At 42.2% G+C, this 15486-nt stretch overlaps 1 protein-coding gene across 2 annotated transcripts in view; it reads right to left on the bottom strand.

Moving 5' to 3' along the window:
- LOC118371681 (synaptosomal-associated protein 25-A) overlaps positions 1 to 15486 on the bottom strand; it is a 75096-nt gene that overhangs the window by 47682 nt on the left and 11928 nt on the right. Inside the window, exons 2-5 of one of the 2 annotated variants that reach the window (XM_052524017.1) lie at positions 8879 to 9022; positions 6228 to 6269; positions 3500 to 3548; positions 179 to 296 (exon numbers count right to left, since the gene is read on the bottom strand). In XM_052524017.1, the coding sequence (XP_052379977.1) occupies positions 179 to 296; positions 3500 to 3548; positions 6228 to 6269; positions 8879 to 8950 (281 nt within the window). In that variant the 5' untranslated portion in view covers positions 8951 to 9022. The remainder of the gene's footprint in view (positions 1 to 178; positions 297 to 3499; positions 3549 to 6227; positions 6270 to 8878; positions 9023 to 15486) is intronic. The other variant, XM_052524016.1, reaches the window with a different exon arrangement.

Here is a 15486-nt window from a genome sequence, read left to right as displayed (position 1 = left end):
ACAAGTAATTTATCCCCCACAGAACGAAGCACGTGAGAAGAAAAGGAAACAAAAGAAAGAAAGGAGGAGAGAAGACAAAGAGAAGACAACAGATTCAGACAGTCACTGTGACGAAAGGAAAATAACTGGACGCCACCACATAGTGAAGAACTTTTGGGCTCGTTGGGTCAGTACCTACTTGTTACAGGGACATATGAAAAGGCCACAGCATTTCCCTAAATCTTTTAAACTTTTCTCGGCCTCCTTCATGTCTTGGTTAATATGGTTCATGCCATCTTCAACACGATCCAGTTGTTCTGGTCAGGACAAAGGGATGACAGCAGTGGAATGAATTTTATTGACTATGACAGAAATATATGAGTACTGGGGACTGATTAAAGTCATGACTGAGACATTCAGTTTCCATAAATCATTTTTATATACTAATTTCTTTTTACAGAAGCCTTTTAGTGTTGGAAATTATGTTAAATAAATATTAATGGTTTCAATTGAAAATCTGAAGATATAACCCTTCACAACGTTCGCCATGGTTGTAGCTTCATGGAAACGTAGGGCCAATGTGAAATCCTACCGATTCTACCCTACAGTATCCTTCCCCTAGGAAATTCTGTATGCCGTTCATGGGCAGTGGGGTCTGGACCTGGTGAAGGTAGCTGGTGGGTCCTATTGATGTGGTGTGGTGTGGTGTGGGGAAGGGTTGGGTTGGGTTGGGTTGGGTTGTGGTAAATTCCATTGTCAATTCAGCAGAAAGTTCAGAATTAATGGAAAATTGACAACATTGTCTATGAGGATTTTTTTACTCATTCATTTAATTTCAGTTTTATTTAAATCAAATTGTCTTTAAATGAATGCATTTAATTCCCTGCAGTAAATTAATTGAAAATGGAATTGACCACAGCCCTGGTGTGGGAGGTGTGCCCCCCAGGTAGGTGGGTGGATGAACAACTCCGGGGGCACGGTTAAGGAGACTGCGTAGGAATTACGTGCAGTATGTGTTATAGTGAGATGAGGTTGTTAGGTAGAGTAGAGTACGTCAGGAATACAGTCAAGGCTAAGCCCATTGACACTGTCCACCTTTGTAAAATCCCTGGCATGCTTTTGTACTGTAGCAACAACTTAGTCATGTGACCTTTACTTAAACAGAGGAGAAGAAGAACGTAAAATGGAAATAATAAATTTATTTTCTAGTGGAACATTACCCAACCCTATATTTTCCATCCAGCTTTCTTTGTTATTTCATTTTGTGATTCATTCAAACCTTGTGCACTGCATCAGCCTCAGGCTTCTCCAATACGACACCATCAATAAGCAGAGGTCAGAGGGCAGCTAGCCAGGCTTACAGACACCTCAGCAACTAGCAAGCTGTCCAAATGGGCTTTGTGGAGGCAACCCTGGAGCAGGTTGACGTTTATTGTCATGAGTCTTGTCCTTGAGGCAGAACTACGTGATTTCCGCTAGATGTGCAAGCTGCAAAGTCAAAATATTCTATATTATAAAAATGCATGATTTTTTTGTGCTTTTTGGACTTAATTTAAAGTTAGGGTTAGGCATTATGGTTAGCAGTGGGGTTAAGGTTAGGGTGATGTTTATGTTCCAGCTAGTGACTACTCTGCAGAGCTGCCTCCAGAACAAGATTCATGATTTAAAAACGCTTCCCTGTAACCCTGGACGGATGGATTGCAGAAGGGGAGAGATGAGTGGATAGAGGGATGACAAAGATATAGAGGGATGATAGAGATACAGAGTGATGACAGAGATATAGCGGGATGACAGAGATATAGAGGGATGATAAAGATATGGAGGGATGATAAAGATATGGAGGGATGATAAAGATATAGAGGGATGATAAAGATATGGAGGGATGATAAAGATATGGAGGGATGATAAAGATATGGAGGGATGATAAAGATATAGAGGGATGATAAAGATATGGAGGGATGATAAAGATATGGAGGGATGATAAAGATATAGAGGGATGATAAAGATATGGAGGGATGATAAAGAATGAGCAGATTACAGTGAGTCTGTAATCAAGGTCCTCAGTCGTGGGCTTTCCTCATTAGGATCTGATCACAGCAGTCGAACCGGCCAATCAGAAGGCTAGATTGAGGCTAATGCCTTCCGGCAGGACAATTATGTCCTCTGGTCAATCCAAGCACAACAAACCAGTGGTGATGCCAATGACCCACTACGCACACACTGGTTGAATCCACGTTGTTTCCACGTCATTTCGATGAAATTATGTTTAACCAACGTGGAATAGATGTTGATTTAATGTCTGTGCCCAGTGGGAAGTTTCAACTGAACCAGGGTTTAGGCCATGTTATTAGTTTCTCTATATAACATTTGTTATTGGTCACTATCAGGTGTAAATCATGTCTGCATTCTTCATCTGCTTTATAGAGTAACAAGACTTTAAGGAATATGGCTAACACAGTAGTCCTTTAGAGGAGTACAGTGTGTTAAACATGTTGACTTGTACTGTTTGTTTGTGTGGCTCATGACGTGCTATAATCCAGTGCATTCACAAACTGCATTTAACCAGGGATGATACAAAAGTGTGTTCAATTGTTAGTGTGTAAATCCATGGAAGAATGAGAATGAATTTTGTGGTTAAATAGATCCTTGGTTTACCTCCCCAACTCTGAGACAGAACCGGTTTTATCACTGCACCTTTGACACGTTGGCCAACTGTTCGGTTGGTGGCATTTTAGGGATAAACCCCCATGACTGGAACAATTCACCCAAATGATGGATAAGTGGGCTTCTCTAATTCAACTTTTGGCACAGAAGTATAATGGAGCCTTAAATATAGTAAATAAAGGGTGGTTGTGCAGTGTTTGGCCTGAGAATGTTTTGAGGTATACTTGTTGTCTTTGGGGTACGAAAGCAGAGAAAAGCTGTTAGCGAAGCGAATGAAAAACTGTTAGCAAAACCAAAGAATATCAGTTAGTGAAACCAAGGTAATGAAGTTAGCAAACCAAAGAAAACATGTTAGCACACCAAGAAAAAGCAGTTAGCAAACAAAACCAAAAGTTAGAAAACGTAAAAAAAGAGTTGTTAGTTTCTTCATCAGGTTTCAAAGGAATTGTTGACCTGCAGTGGATTTCCTAATAAAGCATGCATTAGGGCAGAAATTAAAATAGAGGAAATCACTGTTTCAAAGGGGTAGTTGGAGAAAACCTTAGTTATGAACTGGCATGTAATGGATATGAGCAAGTACACAGCAAACAATTCAAACATCAAGAATATCTACATTTGTTAGTTTACATTTAACGTCTAAAAGATAAGCACATGAGGTTTTTTGTAACTTCATCAAAATATCTGTCTATTTCAATGTACAAAGCACTTGAAAATAACTCAAGTTGAAATATACGGTAGGATCTGTCGTTCTAGCTAACTACTTCAAAACATGCACTGTTATGTTATTCATCGCTTAACATCAGATACAAGGCTGGGAACGTGGTCCCATTGGGTTTCCCTTCTCCAAGACACTTACCTCCTTGCTCATCCAGCATAACCAAGGTCCTGATACCAGCATCTTTACTCTAATCCCCAATAACCACAGCGAAGAGAGGTGAAGAAGGAAGGGATGAATGGAAGGAAATAAAGAGAAAGAGAGAGGTCAGATCACAAAGGTGGGTACGGACGCCTTATAGAATACAGATTAGAGTGCAAGGCAACATGATTGGAAAACAGGAGGTGACCATCAGAATAAAACCCACCTCAAGCCTTAGGCAAAGTTAGACCAAGGCCTTGCCATTTGCTCAACTTAAAATCTCTCAAGAAACAGTAACATTGTCCGAATCGTGACAGCCTGAGAATATTAGCATATTCTAAGACTGGCCAACCTGTGTGTCTTTGACTTTACTGTAATGGTTAGCGCTTCGGGTTTTAATGTTGTATGTGTTTATGTTTAAAAATGTAGATATTGAGGGAAAGTGGGGTCACCTGTTACCCTCCTGTGAGAGGAAGTGGGGTAGTATTGATCAGGTTCAGAGGTTATAAGCCAGGGAACATTAACCCTTTGTTTGGTATGACGCATTGTAAATATCTGACATACAAAGACGATTGATAAAAAAAATCCTAAATGAAAAGATTGGCATCAGATTGAAAGCTGATAATAATGGCAAAATCAGACTTTACGCCTATTTACGATTTACCATCTTCTTTCTTACAGCAGCCTGTACACTGCTATTCTATATCTGTGCCACATCATTTCACCAATCCCAGCAGTGGATTACAGTGCACTTGGAGACCTTGGGGTTCTGAAACTACATGAATAGCCAGCCCAAACCAGTCTCCGCAGGGTCGGTAGAAAACTACATGAATAGCCAGCCCAAACCAGTCTCCGCAGGGTCGGTAGAAAACTACATGAATAGCCAGCCCAAACCAGTCTCCGCAGGGTCGGTAGAAAACTACATGAATAGCCAGCCCAAACCAGTCTCCGCAGGGTCGGTAGAAAACTACATGAATAGCCAGCCCAAACCACTCTCCGCAGGGTCGGTAGAAAACTACATGAATAGCCAGCCCAAACCACTCTCCGCAGGGTCGGTTTTCAGGGATACAGTATTTTCAACCTAACTTCCGTTTCCCCTGAAAAACGGGTGTGGGACTCTGTTCAGGCATCTTTTTTACACCTGCTATGTTAGGTTAGCCAACACTATCCATATTAGTAATCGATTGGCTTTAGATACAGATACAGTATGGACCTCTGACCAGTGTGCAATGTGGCTAACAAAACATAACCCTCCTGATATCATGGAGACTTTTACAGTTCCTGGCTGACTAATAAACATGGAACCTGGTGTGGAGCATAGGCAGCATAAAAAGACACCCTGCCTCCCCTGCCTCTCATTCCTGCCTCCTCAGCAGTTTACAAGGAAGAGACCATCAAAGGTTGGGGCAAGGGGGAGCAATAAGCCACAACTGCAGTGTATAAATTATTCTGTAATTTAGCATTCCACTTCCCAGAGAAATCCCAAGTTAGTTAATATGACTCCCAGGGGAGTCTTCTTGGCACAATTGAATACGATCCCCATAGTGCACTGCACTGAACCCCTCAGCTTGGCTCAGCTTGGCTCGATACGATCACCTTATGCAAACCGTATGGATGGAGATGGATACCCCTGGATTCTATCATTATGTATTTGGAAATGCAGATCCATTTTTGTTTGTATGAAAAAGAGAATTTGCTCACCTAAATATTATGACGACAGAGAGAGAGATAATCACTTTAATAAAATAGAATCTGTGTTCTTGACCTGTGGGGTGATACACTCTTATCGCTAATCATCTGATTGATCGTCGCAGTCTAACTGTCCCTCTCTTCGTCTCTTGCTCCCTCTCTCCATTATCCTCCATGTTCTCTTTTGTCAGACAGTCCCTCCCTCTATATCTTCACCTACACTTGTCTGTTTGTCATGTCCGAGGTGCTGTTATCCTTCTCTCTCTCCCCTCTCCCCTCTCTCTCTTGTTCTCTCTCTCTCTCCCTCTCTCCTCTCTCCCTCTCTCCATCTCTCCCCCTCTGTCCATATCTCCCTCCCCCCTCTCTCCCTCCAGTGATGACAGGGAGGTGCTGTGCTGTGCTATTCGGTGAGATATATGAACTGATGATCAATATGACCTTGAGATATGCAGCACAAGGCTGTCATCAGAGACCTGTTATCTCTCTGTTCTCTGTTCTCTCCCTCCCTATCACTCTCTCTCTCTCTTCTGATCTCTCTCCCTCAGTCTCTCTTCTGATCTCTCTCTCTCTCTCTCTCTCTCTCTCTCTCTCTCTCTCTCTCTCTCTCTCTCTCTCTCTCTTCTCTCTCAGTTCTCTCTCTCTCTCTCTCTCTTTCTCTCTCTCTCTCTCTCTCTCTCTCTCTCTCTCTCTCTCTCTCTCTCTCTCTCTCTCTCTCTCTCTCTCTCTGTCTCTCTCTCTCTCTCTCTCCTGATCTCTCTCATCTCCCCTCTTCTTACCAAGATAACATTTCAAAACTCTCAATAGTGTTATTTTAACACTGTAATAGTGGGACTCATACGTGCACTGTAAAGGTGATACATTTAACACTCTCCGAGTAAAATGTGCTCCAGTGAAATTGCTGTGCCAGGCAGATCCTGGTTATGTACATGTAAGAACACACAGTGCATGTCTTACCCATGTCAATATCGTGCACGGCTCGGCATTGTATTCTGGCTTGGCGTTGTGAACACTGTAAGTATGAATGGTGTCTTTCTCTTACCTCTTCCACCAGCTGTAGCATACGACGAGTGCTCTCCAGTGACTGTGGACAGAAAGGAGAAGAAACATGAGAACTGGAAAGCATCAGACGACATGACAGATATGAGTGGAGGTTGAGATGCAGGTCTACTCTAGATATCACCACATGGTCTACTCTAGATATCACCATATGGTCTACTCCAGATATCACCATATGGTCTACTCCAGATATCACCATATGGTCTACTCCAGATATCACCATATGGTCTACTCCAGATATCACCATATGGTCTACTCCAGATATCACCATATGGTCTACTCTAGATATCACCATATGGTCTACTCCAGATATCACCATATGGTCTACTCCAGATATCACCATATGGTCTACTCTAGATATCACCATATGGTCTACTCCAGATATCACCATATGGTCTACTCTAGATATCACCATATGGTCTACTCTAGATATCACCATATGGTCTACTCCAGATATCACCATATGGTCTACTCCAGATATCACCATATGGTCTACTCCAGATATCACCATATGGTCTACTCCAGATATCACCATATGGTCTACTCCAGATATCACCATATGGTCTACTCCAGATATCACCATATGGTCTACTCTAGATATCACCATATGGTCTACTCTAGATATCACCATATGGTCTACTCCAGATATCCCCATATGGTCTACTCCAGATATCACCATATGGTCTACTCCAGATATCACCATATGGTCTACTCCAGATATCACCATATGGTCTACTCCAGATATCACCATATGGTCTACTCTAGATATCACCATATGGTCTACTCCAGATATCACCATATGGTCTACTCCAGATATCACCATATGGTCTACTCCAGATATCCCCATATGGTCTACTCCAGATATCCCCATATGGTCAACTCCAGATATCACCATATGGTCTACTCTAGATATCACCATATGGTCTACTCCAGATATCCCCATATGGTCTACTCCAGATATCACCATATGGTCTACTCTAGAAGCACCACATGTTTGTTTGTGAAATACTTAAGATACTTAAGTACTTGAGGTACTTAACTGTTACCCATAAATGATTGATATTGAGATAAAAATGATTGCATTGGACCTTTAAGATTAAAATAAAAATATAATGTTGTTTATCAGTTAGGTTGAATTGTTACAATGACCATCATGGAAATGACAGAACTCTGATGTAGCTACAGAGAGTCAGTTATAAGATATGTTTCTTTAGAGGCACAAAAAAACACAAAATCACAATTATGCACAATCATGACAATACTGTGCAAACAATACATTTAAAGGGTTTGGAAGCATTACTGAACTTGTATTTTAAATACATTTGTCATTTGTTTTAAATACATTTAAATCAGATTAAAACAGTGCTTATATTTATCAGTATCATTCAAACTGTTGTAAACCATGTTGTAAAATAACTGCATATACTCTACATTGAATGCTTGGGATCAATTTCCCAACCCCCTTTTCAACCTCTTCTACTGTTGGCCAGCTAGCAAGCTAGCGAGCGATAGCGGTATGCTCCAATTTTCTCTCTAAATAGAGATCATTAGGCATGTGGCTGTGAGGCTCTGGCTGTACTGGGGTTGCAGGGTTTCTGTGGGAGCTGTGATATCTTATCCCTTTTGCATGGCTTCAGCTCGGATCCTTTCTGTGAGGCAGCTCACTGCATGCTGAGCCCCCGGGGATGGGGGAGGGGGGTGGGGAGAGGGAGGAGACACAGCCCGGGCTCACAGGCTGAGCCTCAACGCTGTAACGTTTACAGTCAGCCTCTCGTCTACAGTCAGCTTCTCCCCCACTCCCCCACACCCATCAGAAACCAAATGACCACCACTATACTCTGAATCTCAGAGATACAGCTTCAAGATGGCCGTTGTGTAAGAAACGTCTCAAGGTGAGATGTTGTTTAGCATTAGCGACGTGATTGGACACAGAGAGAGAGGAAACTGTGATTGGAACCACCATTTTATGTCCTGGTTGTGTTGCATGTGTGTGTGTGTGTGTGTGTGTGTGTGTGTGTGTGTGTGTGTGTGTGTGTGTGTGTTTAATATTCTGCTCAGCTGTGAAAGTGTGAGTCATCGGAGAGGCAGGAGAAATGTGGGCTAGGCTGCTGCAGGCTAGTACGGAGGCTGCTGGCAACACACACACACACACACACACACACGTACAAACTAACACACACACACTTCACCGTTACATAAAACTGGATGCAGTTGGACCGTCCCTCCACCTGACACACAGACCCTGGCATCGAGCAGCGAATGAGGCCAACAGCACATTACCCTTCTCTATAGGAGCTGGCTGCTCTCAGGATGAGGTCATCTAGCGGGCCATCTTATGGTAATGTGTGACACTGTAACGTGTACAGTCATTTGAGGTGGAAGATGTATTTAACTGGATCTGTGGATTTTATGTCAAGTGGAGAGTGAGGAATGAGTTTATCATCAATTCTACAGTTAAAGCATACACCTTTTATTCCAAGCTCATCTTTTCATATTTGTTTTACGTGTAGTGGTTGCATATGCCTATTTCTGAATGATTTTCTGTGTACTCCCTGAAGGCTTGAGTGTCTCTCACGTGTCTATAAATCTGTTGAAGTGGTAAACAGTAGAATGGGTAGGGGTTGTGTTGCTCACCTCATCTCCAAGCTGGTCGGCGCGTTGCTGCATATCCGACAGCTCATTGCGCATGTCCAAGTCTTCAGCCATGGCTACTGGCTGTATGGGGTGGAGTTGGTCTCCAACGGGAAAGAATAGATCCTACTGGGAGGCCGGGGAAGACTAGCGGAGGAAAGGAGACACAAAACAACAAATGTTAGCATGCTAAGCTAAATAACGTCTTTTAGCACGCTAAGCTAGACATTTTATTTAGTCTGCTAAGCTAAACGGCAGCCTTTAGCATGTTAAGCTAAACAAGTATGTTCCCAGAGCTAAGGTTACGTTCCAATTGACATACTAGAATAGCACTTAGAATGCGTGCCAAATACATTGCTTCACTGCTAGTGTAGATATTTGTGTCTTTTTAGGAAGCGTGCTACATCATGTAATTTTCTGAGATGTGTTTTGCCCAATGCGCTTTCCATCTGCAGTCCCTGGCGCAGTTAGAACCCAGTATAGTAGAGGATTAGTGACTGCAACAGCATTTGTTCCACTGAATGATAAGTAAGTGCGCAAGTCATTGATGTTTGCAGAATGATGGCAGTCTTAGAGAGTCAAGTCGAAGGGATATTGTGGGTTAGCTAGCTCGAACACTGGACACTGTAAGCCTGTGCTGTGTTTCCCTGTAGGCCAGAATCATTAGAGGTTCAGTCATACAGTAGACAGCAGTGGAGGCTACTGAGGGGAGGACGGCTCAATGGAATGGTATCAACCACATGGAAACCATGTTTTTGATGTGTTTTGATACCATTCCATTGACTCCATTCCGGCCATTATTATGAGCCGTCCTCCCCTCAGCAGCCTCCACTGCCAGAAAGGGGTTGGATCCCACTCACATTCACTGAGGCGGCAGCGTAGCCTAGTGGTTAGAGCGTTGGACTAGTAACGCTGGAAGGTTGCGAGTTCAAACCCCCGAGCTGACAAGGTACAAATCTGTCGTTCTGCCCCTGAACAGGCAGTTAACACACTGTTCCCAGGCCGTCATTGAAAATAAGAATGTGTTCTTAACTGACTTGCCTGGTTAAATAAAGGTCAAATTAAAATTCACTGAGGGATTGATGATAGTCATTGTTTACCTTGTTAAATATAATAGTGGGGCAATCGTATAGGGATGCACGTCACAGAATATATGTACCCTTCACAGTAAGGCTCTGCTGATTACTATAATAAATCATCTTTACAAGGGTAACCAAACAACATCGAAATCACCATCGTTAAAGTTATGTGTAGTAGTGTATATATTATGTGTCAGAGAGTGTATCATCGTTCGTGACAAGGCAATCCAGATTCTATTCCATATTCTGCCCTCCAGATCGTTCTGTTCCCTTACAGTTGGAGCCTACATGTGTCTTGGGAATCTCACGACATCTGCGGTTGTAACAAACGCCACATCTTTACGACAGTAAAGATTATTACAGTAATCAGTCATCTTTAGTACAGTATCATAAAGCCATCTTCCTCTTGGTAACTGACTAGGCCATATACAGTAATATATGACTCCTACATACAGATATACATATTCTCATGCAGAAGAGACCATATTATCATGTTAACAAAATACAGTTTCACTCATAACCTTTTTTACAGCCACTGGAGAGCTATCCCACTGGTTACAGACATCAGTTCAATGTCTAGGTTTAATTTACATTTGGTTGAGTTGTGAATTCAATGTGAAATCAACAAAAAAATGTCACTGTCTTGTCATTGGATTTAGGTTAAAAGTTGAGTGAAAAGAAGATTAAATTCCCTGACGTTGATGACTATTTTCAAATCCAATCAGTTTTCCACCTTGATTCAACATCATCACATTGAATTGTTTTGTTGAAATGACGTGGAAACAATGTTGATTCAACCAATTTTTGTCCCATGGGATCTTTGTACACAAAGCACACAGTATGTTCGCTTTCCTCCCTCCATAGCTTTTCTTTAGACGTTTCCTTCTCCTGCATGGCTAAACATGACCAGCAGCCATCTTGGATTACAGAAATCTCTTACCGACTGGGCAGCAGCAGAAGCAGTGCCTTTTAAATCAAATTAGATTGAAAAACAGGGCATCAACATTTGTTACGCGAGAAAGAAAGGCTTTCATCTCAAACACAAACAGTCTGGATTCTCTCTCTGGAGCCCCTCAAGGCTGCCTGTTATCCCCTCTGCAGTTTACTGCTGAAACTAGCACATCAACCAGTCCTAAACTGAGGGGTACAGAGGGCAACTGGAAACATGCCATCAATTAATAGATTTTTAATAAACCAATGAATTATTTAATCAACCTATTGAGTCATATTATTTAATCCGGCTATTAATTGAACGTTTTCACAATGGACTAGAGATATGTGTCTGTGAACCATTTAGCATCTGATCTAAAGATTCCATTAAGCTTCTGATATAAAGATTCCATTTAGATTCTGATCTATTTAGATTGAGATCTGATGAGACCGTTGTCATTATGAGTGTGAACTACAAGCCTGGGGTTTATCACCTCTCTTGGACATTGTGAAGACGTGATTCATGCTGAGGGAGCATCCACTAGGGTTGTTGTCACAGAAACATGGATAACCCTTGGAGACGTATGTCATAACTAGTTGAGACTTTAAACACAGCTAGGACATAACCTGGCCTACATACTGTATATGCTACAATACATACAGTGCCTTGCGAAAGTATTCGGCCCCCTTGAACTTTGCGACCTTTTTCCACATTTCAGGCTTCAAACATAAAGATATAAAACTGTATTTTTTTGTGACGAATCAACAAAAAGTGGGACACAATCATGAAGTGGAACGACATTTATTGGATATTTCAAACTTTTTTAACAAATCAAAAACTGAAAAATTGGGCGTGCAAAATTATTCAGCCCCCTTAAGTTAATACTTTGTAGCGCCACCTTTTGCTGCGATTACAGCTGTAAGTCGCTTGGGGTATGTCTCTATCAGTTTTGCACATCAAGAGACTGAAATGTTTTCCCATTCCTCCTTGCAAAACAGCTCGAGCTCAGTGAGGTTGGATGGAGAGCATTTGTGAACAGCAGTTTTCAGTTCTTTCCACAGATTCTCGATTGGATTCAGGTCTGGACTTTGACTTGGCCATTCTAACACCTGGATATGTTTATTTTTGAACCATTCCATTGCAGATTTTGCTTTATGTTTTGGATCATTGTCTTGTTGGAAGACAAATCTCTGTCCCAATCTCAGGTCTTTTGCAGACTCCATCAGGTTTTCTTCCAGAATGGTCCTGTATTTGGCTCCATCCATCTTCCCATCAATTTTAACCATCTTCCCTGTCCCTGCTGAAGAAAAGCAGGCCCAAACCATGATGCTGCCACCACCATGTTTGACAGTGGGGATGGTGTGTTCAGGGTGATGAGCTGTGTTGCTTTTACGCCAAACATAACGTTTTGCATTGTTGCCAAAAAGTTCAATTTTGGTTTCATCTGACCAGAGCACCTTCTTCCACATGTTTGGTGTGTCTCCCAGGTGGCTTGTGGCAAACTTTAAACAACACTTTTTATGGATATCTTTAAGAAATGGCTTTCTTCTTGCCACTCTTCCATAAAGGCCAGATTTGTGCAATATACGACTGATTGTTGTCCTATGGACAGAGTCTCCCACCTCAGCTGTAGATCTCTGCAGTTCATCCAGAGTGATCATGGGTCTCTTGGCCTCATCACTGATCAGTCTTCTCCTTGTATGAGCTGAAAGTTTAGAGAGACGGCCAGGTCTTGGTAGATTTGCAGTGGTCTGATACTCCTTCTATTTCAATATTATCGCTTGCACAGTGCTCCTTTGGATGTTTAAAGCTTGGGAAATCTTTTTGTATCCAAATACAGCTTTAAACTTCTTCACAACAGTATCTCGGACCTGCCTGGTGTGTTCCTTGTTCTTCATGATGCTCTCTGCGCTTTTAACGGACCTCTGAGACTATCACAGTGCAGGTGCATTTATACGGAGACTTGATTACACACAGGTGGATTGTATTTATCATCACTAGTCATTTAGGTCAACATTGGATCATTCAGAGATCCTCACTGAACTTCTGGAGAGAGTTTGCTGCACTGAAAGTAAAGGGGCTGAATAATTTTGCACGCCCAATTTTTCAGTTTTTGATTTGTTAAAAAAGTTTGAAATATCCAATAAATGTCGTTCCACTTCATGATTGTGTCCCACTTGTTGTTGATTCTTCACAAAAAAATAAAGTTTTATATCTTTATGTTTGAAGCCTGAAATGTGGCAAAAGGTCGCAAAGTTCAAGGGAGCCGAATACCTTCGCAAGGCACTGTACACTCCTCGTTACTATGTAGAGAGCTTGAAAGCACTTGGAAAAACCCTATATAAAAAAAGCACTATATAAATCCAATCCTCTGACTTCAAATATATGTATAACACAAGAGAACAATATTTAAGGTATCATGTGAAAATCTATTCAACTGAATTACTTATTTGCAGTGCAAATAGATGGGAATCTAAGTGGGAATCAGCAGGTAATATTCAGATAACACAAGGAACTCTATTCAATCTGTAAAGCGTTAGCATGTAAAGTGTTAGCATGCTAGAAATGTAAAGGTAATTTCCTATTGAACCGACATCTGCAGAGTTTACCGTGAATCCAGTTTCCGCCAACACGGGAATATTACATTTTTATCATGCTGCAACACGATACGGATTGAATAGAGCCCAAGGTAAACATGCTGCTATACAATCAACCTACAGATCTGGACCACAGAATCAACACAACTCATCCAGAATGCCGCAGCCCGTCTGGTGTTCAACCTTCCCAAGTTCTCTCACGTCACCCCGCTCCTCCGCTCTCTCCACTGGCTTCCAGTTGAAGCTCGCATCCGCTACAAGACCATGGTGCTTGCCTACGGAGCTGTGAGGGGAACGGCACCTCAGTACCTCCAGGCTCTGATCAGGCCCTACACCCAAACAAGGGCACTGCGTTCATCCACCTCTGGCCTGCTCGCCTCCCTACCACTGAGGAAGTACAGTTCCCGCTCAGCCCAGTCAAAACTGTTCGCTGCTCTGGCCCCCAATGGTGGAACAAACACCCTCACGACGCCAGGACAGCGGAGTCAATCACCACCTTCCGGAGACACCTGAAACCCCACCTCTTCAAGGAATACCTAGGATAGGGTAAGTAATCCTTCTCACCCCCCCTAAAAAGATTTAGATGCACTATTGTAAGTGGCTGTTCCACTGGATGTCATAAGGTGAATGCACCAATTTGTAAGTCGCTCTGGATAAGAGCGTCTGCTAAATGACTTAAATGTAAATGTAACACAATCAATGTGTGAGGTTGAACGGTCCACGTCCATCTCCACTGACAGATAAACAGGAAGCTTTATGTTACTCTCAGATCCAGCAGAGAGAGAATGAGTTTCTGTCATGTTAACAAGGTCAGACACATTTACTGATTGGCTCAGCTAATTTACTATGATTTACTCTCTTCTGTTTCCCTCTGACAGCTGCCAGACATCTGCCTCTGAGACAGACACGCTGCCTTATTCTTTACCTTCCTCAACCTCCTTCCCCTCCCTCCCCTCCTCAAGCCCATCCACTATCTAATCTATCCATCGACCTCCCTCTTTCTCTCCAAACCTCATCCTATACCTCCCTCTTTCCCTCCAAATCTCATCCTCTACCTCCCTCTTTCTATCCAAACCTCATCCTCTACCTCCCTCTTTCTATCCAAACCTCATCCTCTACCTCCCTCTTTCTCTCCAAACCTCATCCTCTACCTCCCTCTTTCTATCCAAACCTCATCCTCCACCTCTCTCTTTCTCTCCAAACCTCATCCTCTATCTCCCTCTTTCTCACCATACCTTGTCCTTTACCTCTCTCTTTCTCTCCAAACTTTGTCCACTACCTCTCTCTTTCTCTCCAAACCTTATCCTCTACCTCCCTCCCTCTTCCTTTCAAAATCCAAAATGCTGGTGAATGTTTCATTTGGGATTCGTAGGAAGCACCAAATATCTGCAAAGGAAGCATAATATCATTAAAAAATGTATGTGGAGATGTTTTCCAGTGTCATCCTCTTATTGATGATTCTAACACACATCAGGTCCTCCACCACTGCTCCATGCAAGCCACTGCTAGGCCTAACTGACTATCTGTCCTGATACAAGCGAAGACAAACTCTCTCTCTCTCTCTCTCTCTCTCTCACACACACACACACACACACACACACACACACACACACACACACACACACACACACACACACACACACACACACACACACACACACACACACACACACACACACACACACACACACACACACACACACACACACACACACACACACACACTAGAGGGAGTGTTTAACTGAGCTTTGCTGAGTATAGCATAATTTCATTATGGCAGCAGACAATATGTTGTTAAATGTTTTATATGACAGCTCTTACATTTCCCAAGGTAATAAACACTGTGTTCGCTTCTAGTTGACTAAAGACTTATTAATGAGATGTTAAAAAAGAATGAATAAGATATTAAAAAGCAGTTAACCAGTTAATGCATCTGTTACTTTTACAATTTCCACATTTTAAAACGTAACTGTCAAAGATACTGTATTATATAAGAGGCACCCT

The sequence above is a fragment of the Oncorhynchus keta genome, chromosome 8 (genome assembly GCF_023373465.1).
Source record: "Oncorhynchus keta strain PuntledgeMale-10-30-2019 chromosome 8, Oket_V2, whole genome shotgun sequence".
Taxonomy (NCBI): domain Eukaryota; kingdom Metazoa; phylum Chordata; class Actinopteri; order Salmoniformes; family Salmonidae; genus Oncorhynchus; species Oncorhynchus keta.
The sequence above is the reverse complement of the archived record's forward strand: the minus strand, read 5'-3'. Positions and strand labels throughout refer to the sequence as shown.